At 46.0% G+C, this 27,945-nt stretch overlaps 1 protein-coding gene across 1 annotated transcript in view; it reads left to right on the top strand.

Annotated features, from left to right (window-relative positions):
• LOC136157659 (cationic amino acid transporter 3-like) overlaps positions 1–27,945 on the top strand; it is a 72,827-nt gene that overhangs the window by 34,946 nt on the left and 9,936 nt on the right. Inside the window, 2 exon segments of the mRNA XM_065919475.1 lie at positions 4,421–4,520; positions 11,823–12,015. Of these exon segments, the coding sequence (XP_065775547.1) occupies positions 4,421–4,520; positions 11,823–12,015 (293 nt within the window).

The raw sequence follows: 27,945 nt of genomic DNA, 5'->3' as shown, positions 1-27,945 counted from the left end.
GGTAGACACTGCCCATAGACAATGTGAAAACAGGTGTGACTGTCCCTACAAAGCGCTCAAATAACTGTACCAATAAAAGGCATCATCCTCCTGTGGAGGCCTGGGGGCATCAGGGATCCACAGCATTTTGAGGTGGGAATAACGTCTTCAAAATGGGCTGCTTTCCAGATTAGAAAGAGAGCTCCCGCCGTACAGAGCAGGAACCAGGGAGCGTGAAGTCACTGGAGCCAGACCTCTTCCCAGGATGGAGCTAAGGGCTGTGATGATGAGGAGATGACGCCGCCCCGAGGAGCACGCCCAGGAGAAGGTGCAGGAAGGAAGTGACTGGTGCACCTTCACCTGCCCCTTTAATGCCCAGTTACGCTCTCAGCTCTGATTTTCCACAGAGGACACAGGAGTGTTTCCACCTGCGGTCTGGCTGTGCAGTGAGGAACTTTAATTGCTTAATCACCCGAGGGGGATGAACAGCACGAGGGATAAAACCGGCTCCTCCTGGGACACGTGCCACGCTCGCTGTGCAGACAGCGTGGCCGACCCAGCTTCTGCGGGCGTGGTGGCATCTGGGGGTGCAGCAGGTCTGGGGATTCCGTCCCTGTAACTGCGGACTCACCAGCTCCTGGCCCACCCTGGTTGACAGTTCCCTGCACAGAGCTCCAGAGCCAGGTCCAGGCAGTGTGTGCTTCCTCATGTTCAGTCTCAGGGCAGAAAACAGACAGGACAGAGGAAGTCTTGGAGAGGACCGTGGAGCTGTGTCTGGGCGCCGACCTTGGGCAGGACACGTGCTGACCCTGCCTCACTCTGCGTGTCCACACCCGGGCTCCGGTTGGACGACGGGGCGACTTAGGGAGCAGAGACGGGTTTTAAATTTCAACATTCCGCCTTCAATGAATAAAAATAAATGAAAAAAAAAAAATAAAGTTCAACCTCAAGGAGATCCAACCAGTCAATCCTACAGGAGATCAGTCCTGGGTGTTCATTGGAAGGACTGATGCTGAAGCTGAAACTCCAATCCTTTGGCCACCTGATGCAAAGAGATGACTCATTCAAAAAGACCTTGATGCTGGGAAAGACTGAAGGCGGGAGGAGAAGGGGATGACAGAGGATGAGATGGTTGGATGGCATCACTGACTCAATGGAGATGAGTTTGGGTGAACTCCGGGAGTTGGTGATGGACAGGGATGCCTGGTGTGCTGCGGTCCATGGGGTCGCAAGGGTTGAACATGACTGAGTGACTGAACTGAACCGAACAGCATAGATTTTTCAGTGGCTGTTGCCAAAAGTGGCCACAAGGCAGAAATATTTGTTGCTCCATTGGGTTTTGGAATTTTGTTTTTTTACTTTGGTAATTTTTAAATTTTCTATAGAAGTGGGGTTTATTTCAGATGTTGTGTTTATTTTAGGTGAACAGGGGCTTGACTGAATTATACATACGTGTTTATCTATTCTTCTTCAGGGTTTTTTCTCTATACGTTATCAGAGTCTGTTCAGTCGACTTCCTGTGCTATTCAGTAGGTCTTTTTTATATTATCTCTGATACCGACTAGTGTGTATATGTTCCTTGTAACCTCTAAGTGTATCTCTCCCCCATAACTTTAAAATAAATTAATCACATGCTGATTTTCTTAGTCTGAAAGTGTTACTGTTTAGAAATTAGTTCGTGTCTATGAATGTATAGATTTCATTTGTAAGTGATATTTTTAAGCATTTATCTTTCTCTCTCTGACTTCACTTAGTACCATCATCTCTTGGTTCAGCCATGCTGCTGCCAATGGCATGGTTTTTTTTTACTTTTTTTTTGTTTGATGGCCAAATAGATTCCAGTGTATAGATGAACCAGTTACTCTTCATTTTTCCGATAGAAAATATTGATGGACATTTTAGTTGAAGCTGTGTCTTGGGTCTTGTGAACAGTGCTGCCCTAAAAATAGGAGTGAACGTGTTTCAAATTAGGATATTTTTTAGTTTTAGACCCAGAACTGAGATGGCTGGAAAATGTGGCTTCTCTGTATCTAATGCTTTAAGGAACCTACAGATGTTTTCCACGGTGCCTGCACCCACCCGCTTCCCTCCCCACCCACAGCATAGGAGGATTCCCTGTTCCCCACGGCCTTGGCAGCCTTTCATCTTTGAAGATCTTTTGGAGGATGGCCATTCTGAGTGGTGTAAGGTGACACCTCGGTGTAGTTTTGACTTGCAGTGCAGTCTCTTAATAATTAGTAAGGGCTTCTCAGGTGGTTCAGTGGTAAAGAAAATCCGTCTGCTAACGCAGGAGTCAGAAAAGACCCGGGTTTGATCCCTGGGTTGGGAAGATCCCTTGGAGGAGGAAATGGCAACCCACTCCAGTATTCTTCCCTGGAAAATCCCATGGACAGAGGAGCCTGGCGGACCACAGTCCAAGGGGCCACAAAGACTGGGACACAGCTGAGCCACTGTGAACATGCACACACAATTAGTGAAGCTGAGTAGCTCTCCGCGGACTTTTTGTTTCTTCCCATGTGACTACAATTTATGTCTTCAAGTAGACGTCTTGAACATTGGCCCTGTGTTGAATTCTTTTCCCGTGATTTACTGCAGGGTAGAGGGCAGTTTGTAGAGGGCTGGTGTTTTTTCCCTTAAGTCTCTAAGACTTCAGTTCAGTTCAGTTCAGTCACTAAGTCATATCCGACTCTGAGACCTCATGGATTGCAGCACGCCAGGCCTCCCTGTTCATCACCAACGCCTGGAGCTTGCTCAAACTCGTGTCCATGGAGTCTGTGATGCCAGTCAACCACTGTGAATATTAAATACCCATAAGACAGGTTTTTCTGTTGTTACCAAAAGTGACAACAAGGCGGCAGCATTTCTTCATGCTCCACTTTTTTTTTTTCTATTGGAGACCAGGGTTCAGTCCCTGGGTTGGGAAGATCTCCTGGAGAAGGAAATGGCACCCCACTCCAGTATTCTTGCCTGGAAAATCCCATGGACGGAGGAGGCTGGTGGGCTACAGTCCCTGGGGTCGCAAAGAGTCAGACACGACTGAGCAACTTCACTTTCACTTTCTATTGGAGTAGATTTGATTTCCCATATTGTGTTTGTTTTAGGCTTACAGGAACTTGATTCATTTATACATAGACACATGGATTTTCTTTTTCGGGGTCTTTTCCCATATAGATTCTGTCAGTGTGTTCTCTAGACTTCCCTGTGCGATTCCGTAGGTCCTTTTGGATTATCTCCCAGATAACAGCGTGTATATATGTTAGTCCTAACTTCTTAATGTCTCCCTCCCCTATTTCTTTTTTTAAAAATAAAAAGAAGTTGCTTTTCTAAGTCTGTGAGTCTGTGTCTGTTTACAAATTAGTTCATTTGTATGAATTTACAGATTCCACCTGTAAGTGATAAATTCCCCTTTCCCTGACTTCACTCAGTATGCTAAGTCTCTGGGTCCACTGATGCTGACAACGGCATGCTTCAGTTGTTTTTGATGGCTGAGTGTACTCCAGTGTCTCGATGGACCAGTGATTCGTCTCTCTGTTGATGAACATTTTGGTTGATGCTGTCTTGGATGTTATCAACAGTGCTGCCCTGAAAAGAGGGGGTGAGCCTGTCCTTTTCTCCGGATCTAAGGCAAGGAGTGGGCTTGCGGATCACGTGGGAACTCGACAACTGCTGCTTTAAGGGCTCTCCACGCTGCTGTCCTTGGCGCTGCACCCACCCATTTACATCCCCGCCCGCAATGTGGAGGACTCCATGCCCCCCACCCCCCCGGCAGCACTAATCTTTGTAGATCTTCGGCATGATGGCCATTTTGAGTGGGATGAGCTGATACTGTGGTGAAGTTTTGAACTGCATTTTCCTATAATAGTGACGCTGAGCAGTCTTCACGGGCTTTATGTCTGTCTGGATGCCTTCTTGGGAGAAGTTTCCATGTAGGTCTTTGGCCCACTTGCCTATTTGGTTGTTTGCTTTGTTTAAATTGAGCTGAAAGAGCAGTCTGCATATCTGTAGATGGTTTCCTTGTGGATATCCTTCTTTGCAAACATTTCCCCACGTGTTGGTTGCTTTCTTTTTGTTGCACGCATGTTGGGGCGGGTCCAGAGGCCAGTCGGGTGTGAAGAAGAGACAGGGTAATTGGCAAAGGCAAACAGACCCGGCAGGACGGTCCTGGCTGAGGGTTTCCACCTCCTCTTCCCGGGCTCCTCATCCAGGACGGCCGCGCCCTCTGTCTCTGCGCGTATCTCTGCCCCGCTTCTGTCTTAAACAAACTCTCTTCCGCCTGCTGGCCCACATGCTATGCCGTGTCTCCAGAAGTGAACTCCGTACCTCTTTTAACAGGTTTCTGGCTCTTTGAAACATTCATCGTTTCAGCGGGTCACTTGGCTTCTTGCCCCTGGCCCCTGCTGGTCTGGCGGCGAGGACTCCTGGTTCTCATCCGGCTCCCCAGGTCCAGTTCCTCAGAGGGAACCACGACTGTCTTCAGCACCGCTCACTGCCCCCTCCCTCCAAGATCATGGTCATCTTTTTCCTCACCGAGGCTGGAAAAGGTAATTTTGATCATGTTTTATGGCAGAATAATACTGCCTTTCATGTCTGTACCCCCTCTTCTTTGTCCATCGTCTCTCCTCCTGCACGCAGCTTGCAGCTCTGACTTGTCTATACTTCCAGTGCAGTCATCCACGGCATGCAGGTGTCATCTAGTGTCTGCATAGGCGTGGAGCAGATGATGTCATAAAACTTTCTGTATGTCTGTATTTTAAAAAATATGTTTATATTTGACTTCTGCTTGGCAGCATGTATCAGTTTCTGAATTACTGACAGTCCACACTTAATTTATATTTCGTAGAGTGGATTTCCTATTACGAGGTCTTACTGAGGACATGAGCAAGGCCTAGTGAAGACCAGATTCATGCCTTACAAGGACGAGAGTCACGGCTTAGAGAAAGAACATTCAGGCTGCAGTGTGGACGAGAGTCGGTCCCCGGTGCAGAGCACAGAGAGACTGCAGTGTGAGCGGAGTCAGAACTTACGTGTGGACCAGAGTCAGGCCTGAGGCAGGAGCACTGTCAGGCCTCAGTGTGGAAAGCAGAGTCAAACCTCACTGTGGACCAGTCAGGCCTGAGTGTGGAGTGGAATCAGGGGTCGGTGTAGACCAACAGGCCTCGGTGTGGACCAGTCAGGCCTCAGTGTGGCCCAGAGCCAAGTCCTAGTGAGGCCAGAGTCAGGCCTCATTGTGGGCAAGAGACAAACCTCTGTGGATCAGTCATTCCTCAGTGTGGACAGGTCAGGCATCACTGTGGATCGGAGTCAGGCCTGAGTGTACAGAAGAGTCAGGCTTTAGAACGGAGGGTCAGGCCTCAGTGTGGACCAGAGTCAGGACAAGTGAGTACCAGCATCATGCTAAGTCAGAACGGGGCCAGGCGTTAGTGTGGACCAGAGTCTGACCTCAGGGTGGAGCAGGGTCAGACCTGAGTGTGCACCAGATTCAGGGCTCTGAGTGTGACCAGAGTTGGGCCTGAGTGTGCACCAGAGTCGGACCTGAGTGTGCACCAGAGTCGGACCTCAGGGTGGAGCAGAGTCAGGCCTGAGTCAGGACCAAACTGTGGGTCTGATCCCACCAGAGGCCCGCGGGGGCATGTCCACACTCAATATGGGGTGGGGTCCCCTCCCTTTTCGGCCTCCGGGGAGCCTTCCGGCCCTTGTACAGGGGAGTATTCTTTGACCTCAGTCACTGGCACCTTACCTCTTGACTCTAGCAGGGCTCAGCTGCTGCCGCTAGTTTTGTCCTTGAGTGGAGCTTCACTCCACTTGACAAACACCAGCTTCCAGCCCAGAGGCCCCTCCACCTCCTACCTCAAATCCCTCTGAGAGACAAGAACCCCAAAAATCTTCACGGGAGGCGGACGGCGAAGGTCTGTCTCCTGCAGCTTCAGGCTGGCATGGGCTCGTAGACCCCACCTAGCTGGGCCATGGAGCTCTCGCCCTGTCTCATTCAGGGGCCCCAGGGTGACTTCTGTTGTTATTCCCGCAGGATCTGTTCTGAGGACTGGCTGGAATCTCTGCATCACCATCATCTTGATGTGAAACTGCAGTAATCTGAAAGAGACAAATTTAACAAGTAGATTTAAAAAGGCAGGGGCCAAAGATCAGTAAAAGGATGACTGTGACCAGGGGCCCAAGCAGGAGTGAGAACCAGGTTATGGTTTTTAGCAAGTCTGATCCTGGTCCAATAGAGTCAGAGATTGTGCTACCCTGTCCAAAGAATGGAAGCTTCTGCTGTGGTCTCACATTTTTCTGGTGTCATTTTTATTAGCCCAGAGTGACTGATGAAGGTGTGACAGGCCACTCAACTTCAGAAGTAGCTGGAGAAGTGACAACCTGAACATTAATATACAAAATTGATCTCATTTATTTCCAGAAGAATAAGCTTGAATTCCATTCTACACCTGGTACCTCAAGGAGACTTGCAGGCTTATAGCCAGTTATCTACTTTTATCTAAGTCGGTTTTAACCTTTGATGTATTATTAACACATATACCAAAGCATCTTTCCAACGTTCCTTTTCTGCAAACCTTTTGTCACCTTCTAGATCTGTATTAATTTGTTCTGTTTTTCCCCCATTTACAAATAACCAGCTGTAGAACAGATTATCATTACTTTTTACAACAGAAACACCTCCAGTCTTTTATATCTTCTTTCACTGACAACATGTATCTTTACCTGCTTTACGCACTGAAATCTTTTCCTTGTCACTTTAGTAGCTTTGATTCCATGTTATAATTTTTAACCTTTAAAAAACCTTAACGCCTAGTGAAAACCAAGAAGAAAGCAATTGTGAACTGTTTGTCATAGTGGCATTCTCTGATTAGGAAACTCAGGAACATATTTTAGAACCTCTAAACACATGTATTTTTCCAAAGTACAATTTTTTTTCTCAATGTAATACAAGGCATGTGTCTAGTGAGCCCAAACATCTTTAGGTTTTTTTCTTGTATTTAGAATTGTTTGATTTGTAAGTGCTTACTTTTCTTTAAGCCAGTTAAATAGAGCTTATTTACAAATTAACCTCAACGATATTATCCAAAGACAAAGACCCACAGCGAGGCACACACAGATCCAGGCAGACAGAGGGCTCATGTAGTTTGGTCACTCCGTCGCGTCTGACTCTTTGCGACCCCATGGGCTGTAGCCCGCCAGGCTCCTCTATCCACGGGATTCTCCAGCTGAGAATACTGGAGTGGGTTGCCATTTCCTGCTCCAGGGGGTCTCATAGTTTTCCACTAAAGATTTATTATAAAATGTCTTTTGCCCCTTTTCTTTTTCTTGGCTTGAATTTCTACTAAATTACCCAAGTTGCAGTCTCAGGTAAAGTGGGCTGTATCTCCCAGTCAAGATAAGAGTTAACTTCAGGCTTTTTTTCCTGGCATATTTTTGCTTTCTCAGGGTCAGAATTCTGTGGGAGGTGGGGGTGTGGAAGGATTTCAACAAGCCAGCTTTTCCTAACTGCACATGCAAAAGGAACTGGTTTTCAATTTCAAAAAAGTTTCATTTTAACCCATTTTCTCTGGAGTCTAAAGAATATCATGGCCATCCAGTGTCAAAAAGTGTCTCCTCTCCTGGTTGTGGTCATCACTTCACAGCGAACACACAGCCCAGACGGTGCTCGGACTGGCCCCACAGGAGGAGCAGACTGGGTGATCAGGTGCTGCCCCGGCTTGGACTGTCCCTCTGGGAGCCGGGGTCTCAGTCTGATCAGAAGGGTCTGGAGGAGGAAGGGACCGTGCCGGAAGGGGAGGCTTCGTTCTTTTCCCACTTTCTTCTCCTTCCTCCACCCCAAGAGGAGTTAGGAGTCAGAGGGGGTTCTTGAGAAAGTTAAGAGGGTTTTTCTGATTACAGGAGGCACAGAGCAGGAATATGATCAAAGTGGAATAAAGTCCTGAACATATCGGAACCGCAGCCCATTTTCCCGTGTCAATAAAGATGCACAGTTTCAGGCGTCCCCCCCCCTCCATCCACCTATTTAAATAAAGGCCAGACACTGTCACAGTAAAAGAAAAAAAAAGTTTCCAGTTCTTAACGATACACTCCAGGGGTGTTTCTTTTGGCTCAAAAAGGGATCTCCCCATGTTGAGTGACCTCAACTGAGGACAGAACGTGCTCCTAGAAATGTCCCCCAGCGCCCCGGACACATTCAGGAGGCGCCTGGAGGGCATCCGGAGGGTCCCCTGAACTCTGACTTCATGCTTGACGGGGCTTTGCGCGTCCTCTGCTCCCCCACCGACTTCTAACCGGAGGTCTCTGGTCGTCCTTGGCACGCCTGCAAGGCGTCTTTTATTCCAACCCCGAGGAGGGCCGATACGGAGCGGTCGGGAGGTGTAGGCTTCCCAGACAGCAGATAATGCCTGGACACAGACCGTTTGGAAGGGCCGTCACAGTTTAGGGGCCGCGGTGGCCTGGCGTGGGGGGTCTCTGGAGGAGCTGGAGTGGGCCGCGGTGGAACAAGCCCGGGGGTCAGGACCCCAGGGCTGCACCTGAGCGGCTGACAGCGCGCTTGCAGCGGAGAGGCTGCAGTGAGCCCTCCCTCGGAGGCGGAGAGGAGCGGTAGAAAAGGGACCTTTTGTGCCAGAGACGTGGGAAAGGAAATCCCAGACGCGTGGTGGAGAGAGTGAACGTCAGGAGCCTGCAGCCAGCGGTCTGGGGAGACCTGCAGAGGAGACCCCGGACCAAAGGGTCACGGAGGGAGAGCAGTGAGCCGTCCTGAAGACACATCTTAGCGCCCTGCCGTGGGACTGAGCCTGGGCAGCCTGGATGCAAACCAGGAGTCCCGCGGTCAGACCGCCAGGGCCAGAGGCTAGAAGCAAAGTGGCCCTGGCTCTCGCCCACGTTTGAAAGCAAGAATGTTTCAAGGATGCAAAAGCTGTAAGCAAAAGAAAACAACAGGTACGACATTTATTATTAGAGACAAAACACAGGGGAGCACCCAAAGCGGCAGTTCATGTGTTTGAGTCAGAGGTCGGGCGGAGACAGACACCCCCGGGGAAGGGGGCAGACTCCCCCTGAAGCCGGGGAGCACAGTGGGAGGTGACGCGAGCCACTCACGAGGCCCGTCCTGGGTCTCCACGCCAGGCACCATCTGCCTCTCTCCCCATCTGACCAGTCCAGGACCTGCCCTCCAGCATGCACGCGCAACTTTTTGCTAAGATAGATCCCCCGGCAGAGGCCTGTGAGGGCAGGCCCACACTTATTATGGGCTGCGGCCCCCGCCCTTTAGGCTCCCGGGAGGCCTTTCTGCTCTCTTGCACACGAGGAAGTTTTCTTCCTTGACCTCAGGAGCGGGCACGGTATCTCTTGACTCCAGCAGAGCTCAGCTTCTGCCACTAGCTTTATCCTTGGAGTGTGTGGGTGAGAACAAAGCTTCAGTCTTATTCCACTTGATAAGCACAAGCTGTCCAGCCCAGGGGCCCCGTTATCTCCTACCCCAAAGTAAGTCAGAGCAAAAAAGACAAATATATTAAGATATCGCTAGCAGGTAGAATCTACAAATTCATGCAAATGAACTAACTTGCAAACAGAAACAGGCTCACAGATGTAGAAAACCAGCTTATTATTTTTAAAAAAGGGAGGAAAGATATATTAAGAAGTTGCGATTAACATATACATACTGCTATATATCACATAGGTAATCAAAAAGACCTACTGAATAACACAGGAAGTCTACTGAACACCCTGTGGTAATCTATACGGGGAAAAAAATCCCCCCAAAAGAATAGACATATGTCTATGCATAACTGAATCAAGTTCCTGTACACACACACACACACAAAAAAAAACACCAAACAAAAAAAACCCCAACAAAACCACGACATCAGAAATCAGGTCTAGTGCAACAGAAAATAAAAATTAAATCCCCCCCAAAAAAGTGGAGCACGAAGAAATGATGCCACTTTGTGGTCACCTTTGGTAACAACAACTGAAAAGCCTGTGTTGATGGACACTTAATATTCACCAGGCCTGCAGGGACGTTAAGGACAAAACACCGGTTCTCAGCAAATGTCCTCGGGCAGGTCCTGGAAAAAGAAATCAAAACAGGGCAGACGGTCAAGAAGCCCACCCAGAGAGGTAAGTTTTACTTGCAGTCTTTACAAAAAACTACATGAAAAGATTTTATATCTCAATCTTACAGAAATGCAAATCAAAACTACAACTGAGGTATCAACTCACTCTGATCAGACAGACTGGCCTTTGTCAAAAAGCCTACGAACGATAAACAGTGGAGAGGGTGTGAAGAAAAATAAACCCTCCTACACTGATGGCAAGGTAAATTGTTAACAGCCAGGATAGAGGCTAGCTAGGGTGGAGGTTCCTGAAAAGAGAGTGAAATTATGTCACTGCCTAACTCCATGCAGAAAAATATACTCCAAATCAATCAAAGATCTAAATGGAGGACAGATGCTGTAAACCTCTTGAGAAAAATACAGGCAGAACACGCTTTGATATAAATCACAGCCAGTTCGTCTTGGATTCACTCTTGCTGCTGCTAAGTCACTTCAGTCGTGTCTGACTCTGTGCGACCCCATAGACGGCAACCCACCAGGCTCCCCCATCCCTGGGATTCTCCAGGCAAGAACACTGGAATGGGTTGCCATTCCTTCCCCGGGATTCACTCTCAGAAAGATAAAAAACCAAACTAAACTAATGGGACCTCATTAACCTTAAAAGCATTTGAGTAGCAGGGTAAATCACAAATGAAAGAAAAGACAACCCACAGAATTGGGGGAAAAAATGTGTTTTCAAACGGAGATACAAGGAATTCATCTCCAAAGCAGACCAACAGGGCTTGTGCAGCTCATATCAAAAACCAAACAGCCTAATAGAAAAATTGACCAAAGAGCTAAGTGGACATTTGTCTAGAGAAGGCATCCAGGTGGCCATAAAGCACATGCAAAGATGCTCAGAGAAATGCAAATCAGAAGTTCAGTGAGGTATCACTTCACACCAGTCAGCATGGCCATCTCAAAATTTCGACAGCAAAAAATGCAGGAGGGTGTGTGGAGAGAAGGGAACCTCCTACCCTGGAGGGGAGTGGAAATCAGTGCATCCACTCCGGAGAACAGTGTGGAGGGCCTTCCAGACACTCAGCAACAAAGTGCCACGTGACCCAGCCATCCCACGCCTGGGCGTGGATCTTGACAAAACCAACTTTTCAAAAGATACCGCACGCCAACAGTCATGGCATCACTGGGTAAATCACCAGATGCAAAAGAAACCCAAGTGGAGAGGGGCAGGTGAATGCATAAAGAAGCTGGGGTACAGTATCACAAAGCGGCATTACCCAGACATTAAAGATGGAAGAATGCCACTTCCAGCTGCGGGGAAGAGCTAGAGACGGTCACACCAGGTGAAGTTCAGTGAGAGAAAGAAAGAAGTATCACATGTTATCACTTCTGGGTGGAATACAAACAGGGATATAATGAACTTCTTTACAAAACAGAAACAGCTTCACAGACTTAGTGAAGAAACTTATGGTTACCAAAAACAAACCGTGGCCTGCAGGGAGAAATTAGCAGGTTGAGAATAACACATATACACCACGATCAACAAAAGAATCCACAAGGACCCACTGGGAGCACAAGGAAGCCTGCCCCACAATCTGTAATAAACTAGATGTGAAAAGAACCCCAAAGAACATACATACATCCACATATAAATTAAGTTGCTGTACATATAAAAAAAACCCGCAACAACGCAAATCATCTATACACTCAATTCAAAATAAACATCAAAAAAAAAAAAAAAAAAAAAGAAAGAAAGAAAGAAAGACAAAGGACTCCTGACCCTGTCGCCCTCAGGCCTGGGGCCCCGGGCTGGTGTCACGGCCCCGGGGCCTGAGCAGGCTCGGTCCCGCGCTGAGGATGCTGAGCACGCTGCGCCCGCAGGGAGCCCCCGGACCTGGCCCTCCTGTTCCCCTCCGCCTGAGCCCACCGTCTGCAGACCCAGGGGTCTCTCCGGCAGCAGAGCCAACCCTAGCGCCCCCAAAGGACGGTGGGGTCTCTGGGCTCCGTGTGCCCTGGGGTCGGGTTCCCACCTCCAGCCTCCTTCCTCTCCACCCGAGAAGGACAGCTCCCGCTGCAGAGCGGTGTGCCAACCGCTGGGATTTGTCCAGGGGGATAAAGGCTAAGGGGGAAGAAGGAAGGAGACACAAACCCTGGGTGTATCCACCCAGGAACCGGACTCGCCCCAGGCTCTGGCTGCCCAGGTAACCGGAGTTGGGCAGGGAGAAATGCTGCCGCCCCGTGGCCATTCCCTGTAACAACACCTTGAAAGCCGGTGCTGATGGGCCCAATATTCACCAGGACCGCGGGGCTGGAAATGACACCTGCCCTCAAGAATGCCCTGGGGTAAATCACCGGAAAAGAGCTCACAACAGGGCTGACTTCCACGAAGCCAACTTCAAGAGGTTAATTGGCCTCACGCGGTAGAAGGTAAAAAGCCCATGGAAAGACCCTCAGCATCAATAACTATTAAAGAAATGAAAGTTAAAACTAGGTTGAGCTATGATCTCACACGGCTCAGAACGGCCATCCTCAAGAAATTTTCAAAAAGATTAAACGCTGCCGAGGGCGAGGGGAACAGGGAGCCCTCCTCCACCGTGGGCGGGGTTGTAAATGGGTGGGTGTAGCCAGGAAGGAAAATATTTGGAGGCTCCTTAAAACACACAGTAGAGAGTTACCACTTTTCGGGAAACCCCACTCCTTGCTTTTATCTGGGAAAAGTCCTAATTCAAAAGGGCACGTGCACCCCTATTTTCAGGGCAGCGCTAGTCACAAGAGCCAAGACAGAGCATTAACGGAAATATCCATCGATAAATGAAGACTAACTGGCCCATCTGTACACTGGAATACACTCACAAATCAAAAAAAAAAAAAAAAAAAAAAAGAGAGAGAGAGAAGGAAGAATCCCATGGGCAGCAGCAGGGATGGACCAAGACATTATCATCCTAAATTAGGTAAGAGACAGACAAATATCACTTAAAGGCGGAAACCAGAGATTCATGCAAATGAAATAACTTGCAAATAAAACAAGACTCAGTTAAAAAAAAAAAAAAACAACAACTCATGACTATTTTTAAAAAATTTTGTAGGGAGCGATACACTAAGAGGTTGGGATTAAAATGTATGAATTACTACATATCAAATAGATACCTGAAAGGACCTACTGTTAGCACAGGGACGTCTGTGGAACACTGTGATAACCTATGCGGGAAAAGACTCCAAAGAAAATAGATACACGTCCGAGTATAATCGAAACAAGTTCCTCTTCACCTAAAACAACCCCAACTCCAGAAATCAAATCTCCTTCAACAGAAAATATAAATTAAGTTACAAAGGAAAAAAAAAAAGAAAAACCAAAAACTGGAGCACGAGGAGATGCTGCCGCCTTGTGGCCGCGTTTGGTACAGCAACGGAAAAACCTGCCCCGATGGGCACTTAATATTCAGCAGGTCTGTGAGAACACAAGGAAAAAACAGCCGTCCTCCACAGACGTGCTGCGGTAGGTCCGGAGAAAATTCAAAACGGGGCAGGCCGCCAAGAGGCCTTTCTAGAGAGGTCAGCTTTACACTATTTTTTTTTAAAAAATCATATGGAAACCTTTCAACATGGAGTAATTTTAGGGAAATGTGAATCAAAACTGCAACCAGGTATGAGGTCACACCAGTCAGAATGGCTTTTGTCAAAAACTCTACAAACAGTAAATGGTGACGTTTTGGAGAAAAAGCAATTCTGCTACGCTCATGCTGGCAGTGTAAATGGTTAACAGCCAAACCAGAGGACAGCGGGGAGGCTCCTTAAACAAGTGAAACGTGAACCTAATTATGTCCCTCCCTAACCCCATACAGAAAAAACACCCCAAACTGATTAAAGAGCTAAATGGAGGGATCGATACTCTAAACTTGAGGAACATATGGGCAGAACAGGTTTTGAAGTAAACCATAGCAAGCTCTTCCTGGTTTCACTCAGAATAATACAAAATAAAACAGAACTCCACAAAAGTAACCTCATTAACCTCAAAAGCATTTGCACAGCAAGGGAAACTCTAAACAAACGAAGAAGACAACTCTCTTGAGGTGAGCCAGAAAGATAAAGAACATTACAGTATAATAACACATATATACGGAATTTAGAAAGATGGTAACAATGGCCCTATATGCAGGGCAGAAGAAGAGACGCAGAAGTACAGAACAGACTTTTGAACTCTGTGGGAGAAGGGGAGGGTGGGATGTTTCGAAAGAACAGCATGTATATTATCTGTGGTGAAACAGACCACCAGCCCAGGTGGGAGGCATGAGTCAAGTACTCGGGCCTGTTGGGCTGGGAAGATCCAGAGGAATCGGGTGGAGAGGGAGGTGGGATGGGAGACCGGGATGGGGAATTCGTGTAACTCTATGGCTGATTCATATCAATGTATGACAAAACCCACTGAAAAATTAAAAAAAATAATAAAATAAAATAAAAAAAAAAGAAAAAGACAACTCTCAAAATGGGAAAAAATGGTTACAATCCAGTTTAAAAACAACTTATTCATCTCCAAAACATGCAGAGTTCATTCAGCTTAATATAAAAAACAATCAACTCAAGAGAAAAACAGGTCAAATATCTAAATAGACCTTCATCTTAAGAAGGCATCCAGATGGCCATAGAGCACGTGAAAAGATGCTCAGTATCACTGTTAGAGAAATGTCGATCAAAACTGCAAGGAGCATATCAATGTATGACAAAACCCACTGAAAAATAAAAACAAACAAACAAACAAACAAAAACCTGCAAGGAGGTATCAACTCACACTGCTCAGAATAGCCATCCTCCAGAAGATCTATGAGGATGAAACGCGGCCGAGGCTGAGTGGAACAGGGACTCCTCCTGCTCTGTGGTTCAGTTCAGTTCAGTCGCTCAGTCATGTCCGAGTCTTTGCGACCCCATGCACCGCAGCACGCCAGGCCTCCCTGTCCATCACCAACTTCCAGAGTTTACCCAAACTCATGTCCAGTGAGTCAGTGATGCCATCCAACCATCTCATCCTCTGTCGTCCCCTTCTCCTCCTGCCCCCAATCCCTCTCAGCATCAAGGTCTTTTCCAATGAGTCAGCTCTTCGCATCAGGTGGCCAAAGTATTGGAGCTTCAGCTTCAGCATCAGTCCTTCCAATGAGTATTCAGGACTGATTTCCTTTAGGATGGACTGGGTGGATCTCCTTGCTGCCCCTGAACCCTCAAGAGTCTTCTCCAACATCACTGTGGGTGGGGATGTAAACGGGTGGGTGCTGCCACGAATGAAAACACTATGGAGATTCCTTAGGACAGTAAAAACAGACTTACCACCCAATCCGGCAAGCCCACCCCTTGCCTTAGGTCCGGAGAAAATCATAGTTTAAAATGATACTTGCACCCCTACTTTCAAGGCAGAACTGTTGACAATATTTAATAGTCTACTGAATACACTGCAACAACCTACATGGGAAAACCCCAGAAAGAATAGATATAGGTCCATGTGTAACTGATCAAGTCCCCGTAAACCTGAAACAAACACAACGGAAATCAACTCCACTTCAACAGGAAAAAAAAAAAAAAAATTAAATTAGCCAAAACAAAGCAATCAAAACAGTGGCGCATGAAGAAATGCTGCCGCCTGGTGGCCGCTTTTGGTAACAACAACAGAAAAACCCGTGCGGATGGGCACTTGATTTTCACCAGGCCCGAGGGCCTGTAAGAGAAACAAACCAGTCCTCAACAAATGTCTCGGGTAGGTCCGGGAAAAAAAATTCGAAACACGGCAGGCGATGAAGAGGCCAATCTTGAGAGCTCAGTTTTACTCGCACCGTGTTTAAAAATATCACATGAAAAGCTTTCAATGTCATGAAATGTTAAAGAAATGCAAATCAGAGCTACAGTGAGGTGAATCAGTTCACACCAGTCAGAATGGCCTTTGTCAAAAAGTCTACAAACAATAAAGGCTGGAAAGGTTGTGGAGAAATGCGACCCTCCTGCACTGATGCTGGGAATGTAAGTTGTTAACAGCCACGATGGAGGACCGGGTGGAGGTTCCTCAAACAGTGAAAAGTGAAAGAATTTACATCTCTCCCTAACCGCTTAAAGAAGAGGAAACTCCAAATTGATTAAAGAGTCAAATAGAGGCATTATTCCTCTAAACCACTTGAAAATATATGCAGAACAAGCTTTGATATAAATCACAGCAAGTTCTTTTTGGGTCTATGCTCAGAATAATTCAAAATAAAAGAAAACTGAAAAAAAAACACCTCGTTTACCTGAAAAGCTTTTTGCACAGCAAGGGCAACCCGAAAGAAAAGAAAAAGACAACCCTCAGGATGGGAAAATGTTTGCAACCGAAGTTAAAGACAGGGGTTCACCTCCAAACATGCAAACTCTGCTCATGCAGCTCAAGATCAGAAAAACAGTCAGCCCAGTAGAAAAATGGGCCAAGATCTAAATGGACACTTGTCCAAGGAAGGCATCCAGATGGCCAAAAAGCACAGGAAAAGATGCTGAGCGTCACTACTAGAGAAATGCAAATCAAATCTACAACCAGGTATCACCTCACGCAAGTCAGAATGGCCTGTGTCACAAAGTCTACAAACAGTAAATCCTGGAGAGGGTGTGGGGAAGCGGGAACGCTCCGACACTGATGCTGGCAATGTCAGTTGTTAATAGCCGGGTGGAGAATCCTTAAACAAGTGCAAAGGGAATGAAATTAGGTCTCTCTGTAACCTCGGACAGAAAGAGAAAACTCCAGATCAATTAAAGAGCTAAATGGAAGGACAATACTCTAAACTTCTTGAGGAAAATATACGCAGAACACGATTTGATGTAAATTGCAGCAAGTTCATTTTGGATCAGCTCTTACAATAACGAAAAACGAAATAAAACTCAACAAAAGGAACCTCATTAACCTCAAAAGCTTTTCAACAGCACAGAAAACCCTAAAGGAAAGAAAAAGACAAACAACTAAATGAGAAAAAAAGGTTTGCAACTGAATTTTAAAACAAGGAATTCCTCTCCAAAACATGCAAACAGCTTATGCAACTCAATATGGGAAAAACAATCAACCCAATGGAAAATCAGGCCAAAGATCTAAATGGATATTTGTCCAAAGAGGGAGGGCATGCAGATGGCCATGAAGCACATGAGAAGATGCTCAGCATCACTGTTGGAGAAATGCCACTCATGGAGCGAGGTACCAGCTCAGACCTCACAGAATGACCACCCTCCATGAGATTAAATCCTGCCGAGGGTGAGGGGAGCAGGGAGACACTGTGGGCGGGGAGGTAAATGGGTGGGTGCAGCCAGGAAGGCAAACAGTACAGACAGTCCTTAAAACACTAAGTATAGAGTTTCACCTGTACAGGCAAGCCCAGTACCCCTTGCCTGAGATCCAGAGAAAATCATAAATACTTGCTCTCCTATTTTCAGGGCAGCACTACTGAGAACATTCAACACAGAGTCAGAATTAAAACGTCCATCAACAGAGAAATGAAAACCTGCCTTGGAAGCAGCGTGGATGGACGGGGAGATTCATCATACACAGAGAAGTCACCCAGAGAGGGAAGGAGAAATATCCTATCACTTCCAGGTGAAATGCATAAGCTCATAACATTGAAGCAATTTATAAACAGAAACAAACCCACAGAGTTAGAAAACCAGCTTATGATTACTGAAAAAATAAAACTAGGGGAAAGAAGACATTAAAAGGTTAGGATTAACATATCCGCACTTCGTGTTGTCAGATAGATAATCCAAAAGGACCTACTGAACAGCGCAGGGAAGTCTACTGAACACTCCGAGGAACCTATACGGGAAAATTCCTGAGAAAGAATAGATATGTCCATGTATAACTGAATCAAGTTCCTGTAAACCTAAGCCAGAACAACAGACTTCAAAGGAAAACAGAAACATACAAAAAAAAGAGAGAGAGCCTGGCGCATGAAGAAATGCCGCCACCTTGTGGCCACCTTTGGTAACTACAACTGAAAAACTTCTGAGCACTTAATGTTCAGGCGGGAGGATTTAAGGAAAAAACACCTGTCCTCAGCAAACATCCTGGGGTAGGCCCTGGAAAAAGACTATGAACCTGGCAGACAGTCAAGAGGCCGCTCTGGAGAGGTCAGTTTAACTGATCACACTACTTTTAAAAGAAAATCAGTGGAAAAGTTTCAACCTCCTGAATTCTTTTTTTTTTTTTTAAACCTCCAGTATTCTTAAGAGAAATGCAAATCAAAATAACAATGAGGTAACACCTCTCACCTGCCAGAATGGCCTTTGTTAAAAAGTCTAGAAACAGATAACCAGGATGGTGTGATCACTCACCTAGAGCCAGACATCCTTGAATGTGAAGTCAAGTGGGCCTTAGCAAGCATCACTACGGGCAAAGCTAGTGGAGGTGATGGAATCCCAGTTGAGCTATTTCAAATCCTGAAAGATGATGCTGTGAAAGTGTTGCGCTCAATATGCCAGCAAATTTGGGAAACTCAGCAGTGGCCACAGGACTAGAAAAGGTCAGTTTTCATTCCAGTCCCAAAGAAAGGCAACCCCAAAGAATGCTCAAACTACCAAACAATTGCACTCATCTCACACGCTAGTAAGGTGATGCTCAAAATTCTCCAAGCTAGGCTTCAGCAATATGTGAACCATGAACTTCCAGATGTTGAAGCTGGATTTAGAAAAGTTAGAGGAACTAGAGATCAAATTCCCAGCATCCACTGGATCATCGACAAAGGAAGAGAGTTCCAGAGAAACATCTACTTCTGCTTTATTGACTACACCAAAGCCTTTGACTGTATAGATCACAACAAACTGTGGAAAATTCTTCAAGAGATGGGAATACCAGACCACCTTGCCTCTTGAGAAACCTGTATGCAGGTCAGGCAGCAACAGTTAGAACTGGACATGGAACAACAGACTGGTTCCAAATAGGAAAAGGAGTGCATCAAGGCTGTATATTGTCACCCTGCTTATTTAACTTATATGCAGAGTACATCATGAGAAACGCTGGACTGGATGAAGCACAAGCTGGAATCAAGTTTGCTGGGAGAAATATCAATAACCTCAGGTATGTAGATGACACCACCCTTAAGGCAGAGAGTGAAGAAGAACTAAAGAGCCTCTTGATGAAAGTGGCTCCCTCTAAGGTGTGAGTCTTATCTGACAAGAAGAGTCACTGGTTCACTTCATCAGTCACTCACAGGTATCAACTCTCACCTCACACCAGCACAGGGTAGAGACCAAACCCGTGTCTCCCCAACTGCAGGCAGATCCTTTACCCCGTGCTGGTGTGAGGTGAGAGTTGATATCTGTGAGTGACTGATGAAGTGAACCAGTGACTCTTCTTGCCATAAAACTCACACCTTACTGGGAGTTTGATCCCTGGGTCAGGAAGATCCCCTGGAGCAGGAATGGCAACCCACTCCAGCCTGTTCTTACCTGGAGAATTCCATGGACAGAGGGGCCTGACTGGGTACAGTCCCTGGGGGCGCAGAGTTGGACACGACTGAGTGATTAACACATCATATTAGAAAGTAAGGCACTTAAATGCTTGCTTCATGCCACGGAGACAACGGCCCCTTGGCCATTGAGGTGCCCACTTGCCGGACCAGCTGGGAGATTTCAGCGAGCAACACGGCGCGTTCCTTTAGGATAAGAAATAAAGACACAGAACAGATGGGGTCGAGAGGATCGCTGCAGTCAGCGATGATTCTTTATTTCTCAGGGTTTCATTTATACTAAACCAAGAAGAGAATCTTAAGAAGAGAAAATATTTTTCCATAAACATCACTTTGAGATACCAGAACTCTCTGATAACGTCAAGGGATAAGAATGGCATCCCATTTATCTTAAGGGTGGTCGTGAAAGGCTTATCTATCTGCATCATGTGTGCATTCAAGGCTTACTAGTGTTCTGATTAACTTTGGATTCCAGGAGAGGGGTGGCGGGACAGAGAGCTATGTCCTTGAAGGGACCCTTGATAATCAATCAAGGCAGCTCCCAGAGTCAGCTCTTTCAAGCCGCTCCCTGCACCCACTGGCATACAGGTTTAAAAAAAAAACAACTTTGAATTGGCCACTTCTGATTGTTAATTCTTTGGCCAAATGACTCTGTCATGAATCATGACATGAAGAGAATGCCTGACAATTGGGATTGTCTACTGGACTGGTGGGTCTCCTAGCAGTCCAAGGGACTCTCAAGAATCTTCTCCAACACCACAGTTCAAAAGTATCAATTCTTCGGTGCTCAGCTTTCTTTATAGTCCAAATCTCACATCCATACATGACTACTGGAAAAACCATATCTCCAACTAGAAGGGCCTTTGTTGGCAAAGTAATGTCTCTGCTTTTTAACATGCTGTCCAGGTTGGTCACAGCTTTCCTCCCAAGGAACAAGCGTCCTTTAATTTCATGGCTGCAGTCACCATTCAGTCACAGGGTCTTTTCCAATGAGGCAGCTCTTTGCATCAGGCGGCCAGAGTATTTCAGTTTCAGCTTCAGCATCAGTCTTTCCAATGAATATTCAGGACTGATTTCTTTTAGGATCTCAGACTGAAAGGTTGTAGCTGAACGATAAGACGTGGGATTCTTGGCCTCCGGAGGAGACGAATTCAGTCCGGGACCAGAGACGAGGCTGGATCGCTCAGAGCTTTTGTGTAATAAAGTTTTATTAAAGTATAAAGGAGATAGAGAAAGCTTCTGACATAGGCATCAGAAGGGGGCAAAAGAGTGCCCCCCTCCTAGTCTTTAGCTGTAAGTTATATAGTCACTCACAGTCTGTTAATGAAAAGAAAGGAATGTCATAAACTCTAGAATGGCACCAGATAATTCATCCCAGGCCATAAAATGATTGACTTGAATCTTGTAGAAGGGCAGAATACCAACAAATAGTTTCGTTTACATAGATTAGGGGAACAATACCTGAGTAAGTAAGTTAGGCCGTTTGGCAGAACCAACTTGAAGATAGAGTCTGGGGTACATTAACATAGCTTAAGACAACATTTCCATAAGAAAAAGAAATGTATTGGTTAACTCAAGGTTTGAGAGTAGTTAGCTTCAGGTGAAACCAGGTGTCATGGCAACACAGCATTTTAAGAGAAACCTCCTTTCAAATTTGTATAGAGAAGAAAAAATATCGCTGTTTTTTTTTCTCCTGCCGCTTAAGAGAGATAAATATCTCTGGCACTTGCAGCCTCTTTCCTCCGTTTGGAGACCCCTGGCCTTCCTGCCTGTTACCCTCTCAAGACGAGACAGAAACGCTTAAGAATTCTCCCACAAGAAGGAGCAAGCAGTGGAGCAGGTGTAGGGAGAGAAAGACAGGAAACCCCAGGAATCACCACCGTCAGAGAGAATAACACCCCAGCTGGAGGGAACCCCGACAGACTGAGGGACAAGTCTGCTCCTTCAAATGTGAGAGCACCGATGGAAGACTACAAAAAAACCCAGAAAAAAATCAAGCAGATGCGCCATCACAAATAAAAAGCCAACGTTTCCAATAAGCTACAACATGGATGAGCCTTGCGGCCATTATACTAGTGAAGGCAGTTCCACAGGAAATTAGTTCCACTAATTTTTTTTTGTCCTTAACAGTTTTGAACTGGACACTTCAAATGGTTAAAGTGGTAAATTTTACGTTGTGTGTATTTTAGCACAATAAAGGCCATCTCAGAACTATCTCCTGAGGCTAACCACAGAAGAGTCAGGGCTGATAGCTGCACTGCAGGTGTTTCTCCCCCGGCCCCATCTCCACCCCAACAACCCAGGGCTGAGGACTGTCTTCTGTCCTCCGGACTCCCCGCTTCGGTTCTTGGAGATGTCTCAGCTTCAGCCCCACACGGCTTAACCTCAGCCTCCCTGACTGACCCAGGGCTCCAGGCTCTGCTCCAAGGATCCAGTAAGTCTCAGGCCACCCTCTTCTGTGGGAGACTGGGCGCTGAGTTCACATCCTCCCAAGGAGACCTCTGCAGCCCCAGAGTGCAGGGGTCAGCCTGGCTCCTGACTGAGGCTGGAGAGACCCATTTTCTAGATGAAAGTGTCTGTGGGGTGTGTGTGTGTGTGTGTGTGTGTGTGTGTGTGTGTGTGTGTGTAAGGAAAGGTGTGGGAGATTAGATCAGTGCTCTGAGAGTCTAAGACAATTTTACTCATGTTCAAATAATACTAGCGATTAATTACCCTTAAGTAGGGGCTGTGATGTGGACACAGATTTCAGGCTCCTATATTCTTCTGGCCCTTGGAATCTATGGGTTCCTCCTCTTCTGTAGATATTCAGGTAACTGTAAGGGACTTGAACACCCACAGATTTAGGTTTGTGTGGAGGACCAATGCTTGCTGGCTTATAGTCAGTCCCCTTTGGGTTAGCTACACCCAGTAACTGTGTGAAGCTTGTGCTATTACTTATCATAAAAAAATGGTGATAAAATACACATAACATAACATTAACAAACTTAACCGTTTTAAGTGTACAGTCCAATAATGTTAAGTATATTTCCATGGTTGTGCACCCAGTCCTGCAAAAGTACGAATTCAAGAAACACCTGCAGTAATAGGCAGATTTGGCCTTGGAATACAGAGTGAAGCAGGGCAAAGGCTAATAGAGTTTTGCCAAGAGAACGCACTGCTCATAGCAAACACCCTCTTCCAACAACACAGGAGAAGACTCTACACATGGACATCACCAGATGGTCAATACCAATATCAGACTGATTATATTTTTTGCAATCAAAGATGGAGAAGCTCTATACAGTCAGCAAAAATAAGACTGGAAGCTGACTGTGGCTCAGATCATGAACTCCTTATTGCCAAATTCAGATTTAAATGGAAGAAACTGGGGGAAACCACTAAACCATTCAGGTATGACCTGAATCAAATCCCTTATGATTATGCAGTGGAAGTGAGAAATAGATTCAAGGAATTAGTCTAATAGACAGAGTGCCTGATGAACTATAGACAGAGGTTCGTGATATTGTACAGAGGACAGGGATCAAGACCATCCCCAGGAAAAAGAAATGCAAAAAAGGAAAATGGCTGTCTGAGGAGGCCTTCAAATAGCTGTGAAAAGAAGGAAAGTGAAAAGCAAAGGAGAAAAGAAAAGAAATTCCCATTTGAATGCAGTATTGCAAAGAATAACAAGGAGAGATAAGAAAGCCTTTCTCAGTGATCAATGCAAAGAAATAGAGGAAAACATAGAATGGGAAAGACTAGAGATCTCTTCAAGAAAATGAGAGATACCAAGGGAACATTTCAGGCAAAGATGGGCTCAATAAAGGACAGAAATAGTATGGACCTAACAGAAGCAGAAGATATTAAGAAGAGGTGGCAAGAATACACAGAAGAACTATACAAAAAAGATCTTCACGACCCAGATAATCACGATGCTGTGATCACTCACCTAGAACCAGACATTATGGAATGTGAAGTCAAGTGGGCCTTAGGAAGCATCACTACGAACAAAGCTAGTGGAGGTGATGGAATTCCAGCTGTGCTATTTCAAATCCTGAAAGATGATGCTGTGAAAGTGCTGCCCTCAATATGACAGCAAATTTGGGAAACTCAGCAGTGGCCACAGGACTGGAAAAAGTCAGTTTTCATTCCAATCCCAAAGAAAAGCAATGCCAAAGAATGCTCAAACTATTGCACAATTGTACTCATCTCACAGGCTAATAAAGTGATGCTCAAAATTCTCCAAGCCAGGCTTCAGCAATGTGTGAATCGTGAACTTCCAGATGTTCAGGCTGGTTTTAGTAAAGGCAGGGGAACCAGAGATTCCAACATCTGCTGGATCATCAAAAAAACAAGATAGTTCTAGAAAAACATCCACTTCTGCTTTATTGACTATGCCAAAGCCTCTGACTGTGTGGATCACAATATACTGTGGAAAATCCTGAAAGATATGGGAATACCAGACCACCTGACCTGCCTCTTGAAAAACCTGTATGCAGGTCAGGAAGCAACAGTTAGAACTGGACATGGAACAACAGACTGGTTCCAAATAGGAAAAGGAGTACATCGAGGCTGTATATCATCACCCTGCTTATTTAACTTATATGCAGAGTACATCATGAGAAATGCTGGGCTGGAAGAAGCACAAGCTGGACTCAAGATTACTGGGAGAAATATCAATAACCTCAGATATGCAGATGACACCACCCTTATGGCAGAAAGTGAAGAGGAACAAAAGAGCCTCTTGATGAAAGCAAAAGAGGAGAGTGAAAAAGTTGGCTTAAAACTCATCATTGAGAAAACTAAGATCATGGCATCTGGTCCCATCATTTCGCAGCAAATAGACAGAGAAACAATGGAATCAGTGACAGACATTTTTTTTTTTTTGGCTCCAATATTTTGCCATGAATTTTTTTTCAAGTTTTTATTTACTTTTAAAATTTATTTTAATTGGAGGCTAGTTACTTTATAACATTGTAGTGGTTTTTGCCATACATTGACATGAAGCAGCCGTGGGTGTACATGTGTTCCCCACCATGAACCCCCCTCCCACACCCCTCCCCATCCCATCCCTCTGGGTCATCACAGTGCACTAGCCCTGAGCAACCTATCTCATGCATCGAACCTGGACTGGCGATCTGTTTCAAATATGCTAATATACATGTTTCAATGCTATTCTCTCGGATCACCCCACCCTCGCCTTCTCCCACAGAGTCCAATAGACACTTCCATACATCTGTGTCTCTTTTACTGTCTCACCTACAGGGTTATCAGTACCATCTCCCTAAATTACATGTATCTGCATTAGGATACTGTGTTGGTGTTTTTCTTTCTGGCTTACTTCACTCTGTATAATAGGCTCCAGTTTCATCTACCTCATTAGAACTGATTCAAATGTGTTCTTTTTAATGGCTGAGTAATATTCCATGGTATATATGCAAAACAGATTTCTTATCCATTCATCTGATGATGGACATCTAGGTTGCTTCCATGTCCTGGCTATTGTAAACAGTGTACAGCCATAAATTTAAAAGATGCTTGCTCTTTGGAAGAAAAGATGAGCAACTTAGACAGCATATTAGAAGCAGAGATATTACTTTGCCAACAAAAGTCTGTTTGGTCAAAGCCATAGTTTTTCCAGTAGTTATGTATGGATGTGAGAGTTGGACTATAAAGAAAGCCGAGTACAAAAGAACTGATGCTTTTTTTTTTTGTTTGTTTGTTTTTTTAATTTTTTTATTTTTCAGTGGGTTTTGTTATACATTGATGTGAATCAGCCATAGAGTTACACGAATTCCCCATCCCGGTCTCCCATCCCACCCCCCTCTCCACCCGATTCCTCTGGATCTTCCCAGCCCAACAGGCCCGAGCACTTGATACATGCTGTTCTTTCGAAACTTCCCACCCTCCCCTTCTCCCACAGAGTTCAAAAGTCTGTTCTGTACTTCTGCGTCTCTTCTTCTGCCCTGCTAGATCTGAAAGAGACACGTGCACCCCAATGTTCATCGCAGCACTGTTTATAATAGCCAGGACATGGAAACAACCTAGATGCCCATCAGCAGATGAATGGATAAGGAAGCTATGGTACATATACACCATGGAATATTACTCAGTCGTTAAAAAGAATTCATTTGAATCAGTTCTAATGAGATGGATGAAACTGGAGCCCATTATACAGAGTGAAGTAAGCCAGAAAGATAAAGAACATTACAGCATACTAACACATATATACGGAATTTAGAACTGATGCTTTTGAACTGTGGTGTTGGAGAAGACTCTTGAGATTCCCTTGGACTGCAAGGAGAACCAACCAGTCCATCCTAAAGGAAATCAGTTCTGAATATTCATTAGGAAGGACTGATATTGAAGCTGAAACTCCAATACTTTGGCCACCTGATGTGAAGAGCTGACTCATTTGAAAAGACCCAGATGCTGGGAAAGATTGAAGGCGGGAGGAAAGGGGGGTGACAGAGGATGAGATGGCTGGATGGCATCACCGACTCAATGGACATGAGTTTGAGTAAATTCCGGGAGTTGGTGATGGACAGGCAGGCCTGGCATGGTGCAGTCCATGGGGTCACAGAGTCAGACACGACTGAGCAACTGAACTGAACTGAGATTGTAATACTATCCTACAATTAGATCTTCATTGTCAAAGTATGGGAACATGGATGGAGGTTACCTCTTCTACATTCTAAATGATCCCCTTCAGTCTTCTCTGAACTCTCGGGGGGAAATCAAGATTTCCCCATTTCTGCAAGTTCCCTTACTCCTTCAGATTGTTCTGATTAACAAATAGAAACAATAGAATACACACACACACACACACACACACACACACACACACACACACACACACATTCACCCAGAAACAAACAAATGCTGTCAAAAAATAATAAATAATGTACAAGATATGGGCCCAGCATGCAAAGGGAACCAAAATTGATAGCCGCCACTTAAAAACAAAATTAACTAAAGCACAAACTGGAAAATAAAACCAAGTCAAGGTGCCAACTGGGGAATAAAGTATAGAAACAAATCAAGCTAACAAACATGGTAAGAAAAAGAAAGAAGAGGAAGAAAGAATAGAAGAAGCAAAGTTAAGCAGAGGTAGACAAAGATTTATACATATTAAGGAATAATTACAACAGGAAAATAGCAATAAGAAAAGCCAAAGAAAAAGTAGAAAAAGAAATAATAAAATTTAAAACTTTAAGAATTAAAAAAGAAAACCCCATAGAACCACAGAAGGCCAACATAGAGGCAGAAGTATAAACAGAAATAAAAAGTGTGTTAGAAAAAAATTCTCCCTGGGAGGGGACATTCTCAAAAGCTAAGTAGATACAACAGTACTAATAAAATCAACTACTACAGCAACAGAGTGGGGAAAACATCCAGAAGCAACTAGAAAACAAGTCAAAATATAAGAATACTAAATGCTTTCCTTGGATCTCAGCTGTCACCGTCCTTTATGTCGCTGGGAGTCTCCGCGCACCTCGCCTCCCCGGGATGCCCTCCAACACTGCGCTGGTCTCTGGCCCTGCTGCCTGGGCAGCTCAGACTCTAATCTGGTCCTACTCCTGCCTGTTCTTGCCTCCAAGGTCCACAGCTGCCAGAGCTGTGTGTTTTCTTCTGCGGGAGCGCTCGGTGTCCTTTCATATGTTCAGAGACACAGAGTCTGCTCCTTGATCGAGTGGCTTCAATCTGCAACTTGTGCAGCAGGTGGGAAGGTTCTGAGTTCTCCTCCTCAGCTGCACTGCCCCTGGGTTTCAGCTGTGGCTTGGTCTCCACCTCTGCCTGTGAGTCGTCCACAGGGCTTTGCTGCTGAGGCTGCCCTGGAGGGCGTGGGTCTGCCCCAGGGAGGACGGGGTGCGGGGGGTGCAGCTGCTGGGGTGGCAGGGCCCGGGGCACCAGGTGCTCAGGGGAACTGGTGGCTAGGGCCACGGGAAAGGGCTTTTTCTAGGCCCTGGCAGCTCTGCCCCAGTGAGGATCCAGCGTGGGGGTGGCACAGGTGCTCTGATCGTGGGAACTCTGGGGCCGCCGAGTGTGCAGGGACCCCAGCTGTCTCAGCCGAGGGAGCTCTGCTTCTCCCAGGGCCTCGTCCTGGCCTCTGGCAGCTGCTCTCGGAGCGCCTCTGTGGCCGGTCCCTCTCTATTGCTCCTGGATCCCTCCCCTGTAAAGGCAGTAACAGGCCAGCCTCTCTCTGGGGAATTTGCTGTCCAGGGCTGACGTGTGGGGACAGAGAGGCTACAGCAATGGCTCCTTGGCCTGTGAGTGACTCAGCAGGCTCTCCCTGCCTCCAGGCTGCCCGGGATTCCTGCACAGGCATTTCCCACTGCCACCTCCTCCCCCACATCCCCTCTGGCCGGCATCTCCCTGCAACCAACAGCTGGGATAGCAGTCAACAGCTGGGATCGCTCCACAATCCCTGCTCCAGCTCCCTGCCCTGCGCCTTCCAGGGGACTTGCGTCCTTGCGTCCCTCGCC

The sequence above is a fragment of the Muntiacus reevesi genome, chromosome 2 (assembly GCF_963930625.1).
Source record: "Muntiacus reevesi chromosome 2, mMunRee1.1, whole genome shotgun sequence".
NCBI lineage: Eukaryota > Metazoa > Chordata > Mammalia > Artiodactyla > Cervidae > Muntiacus > Muntiacus reevesi.
The sequence above is the reverse complement of the archived record's forward strand: the minus strand, read 5'-3'. Positions and strand labels throughout refer to the sequence as shown.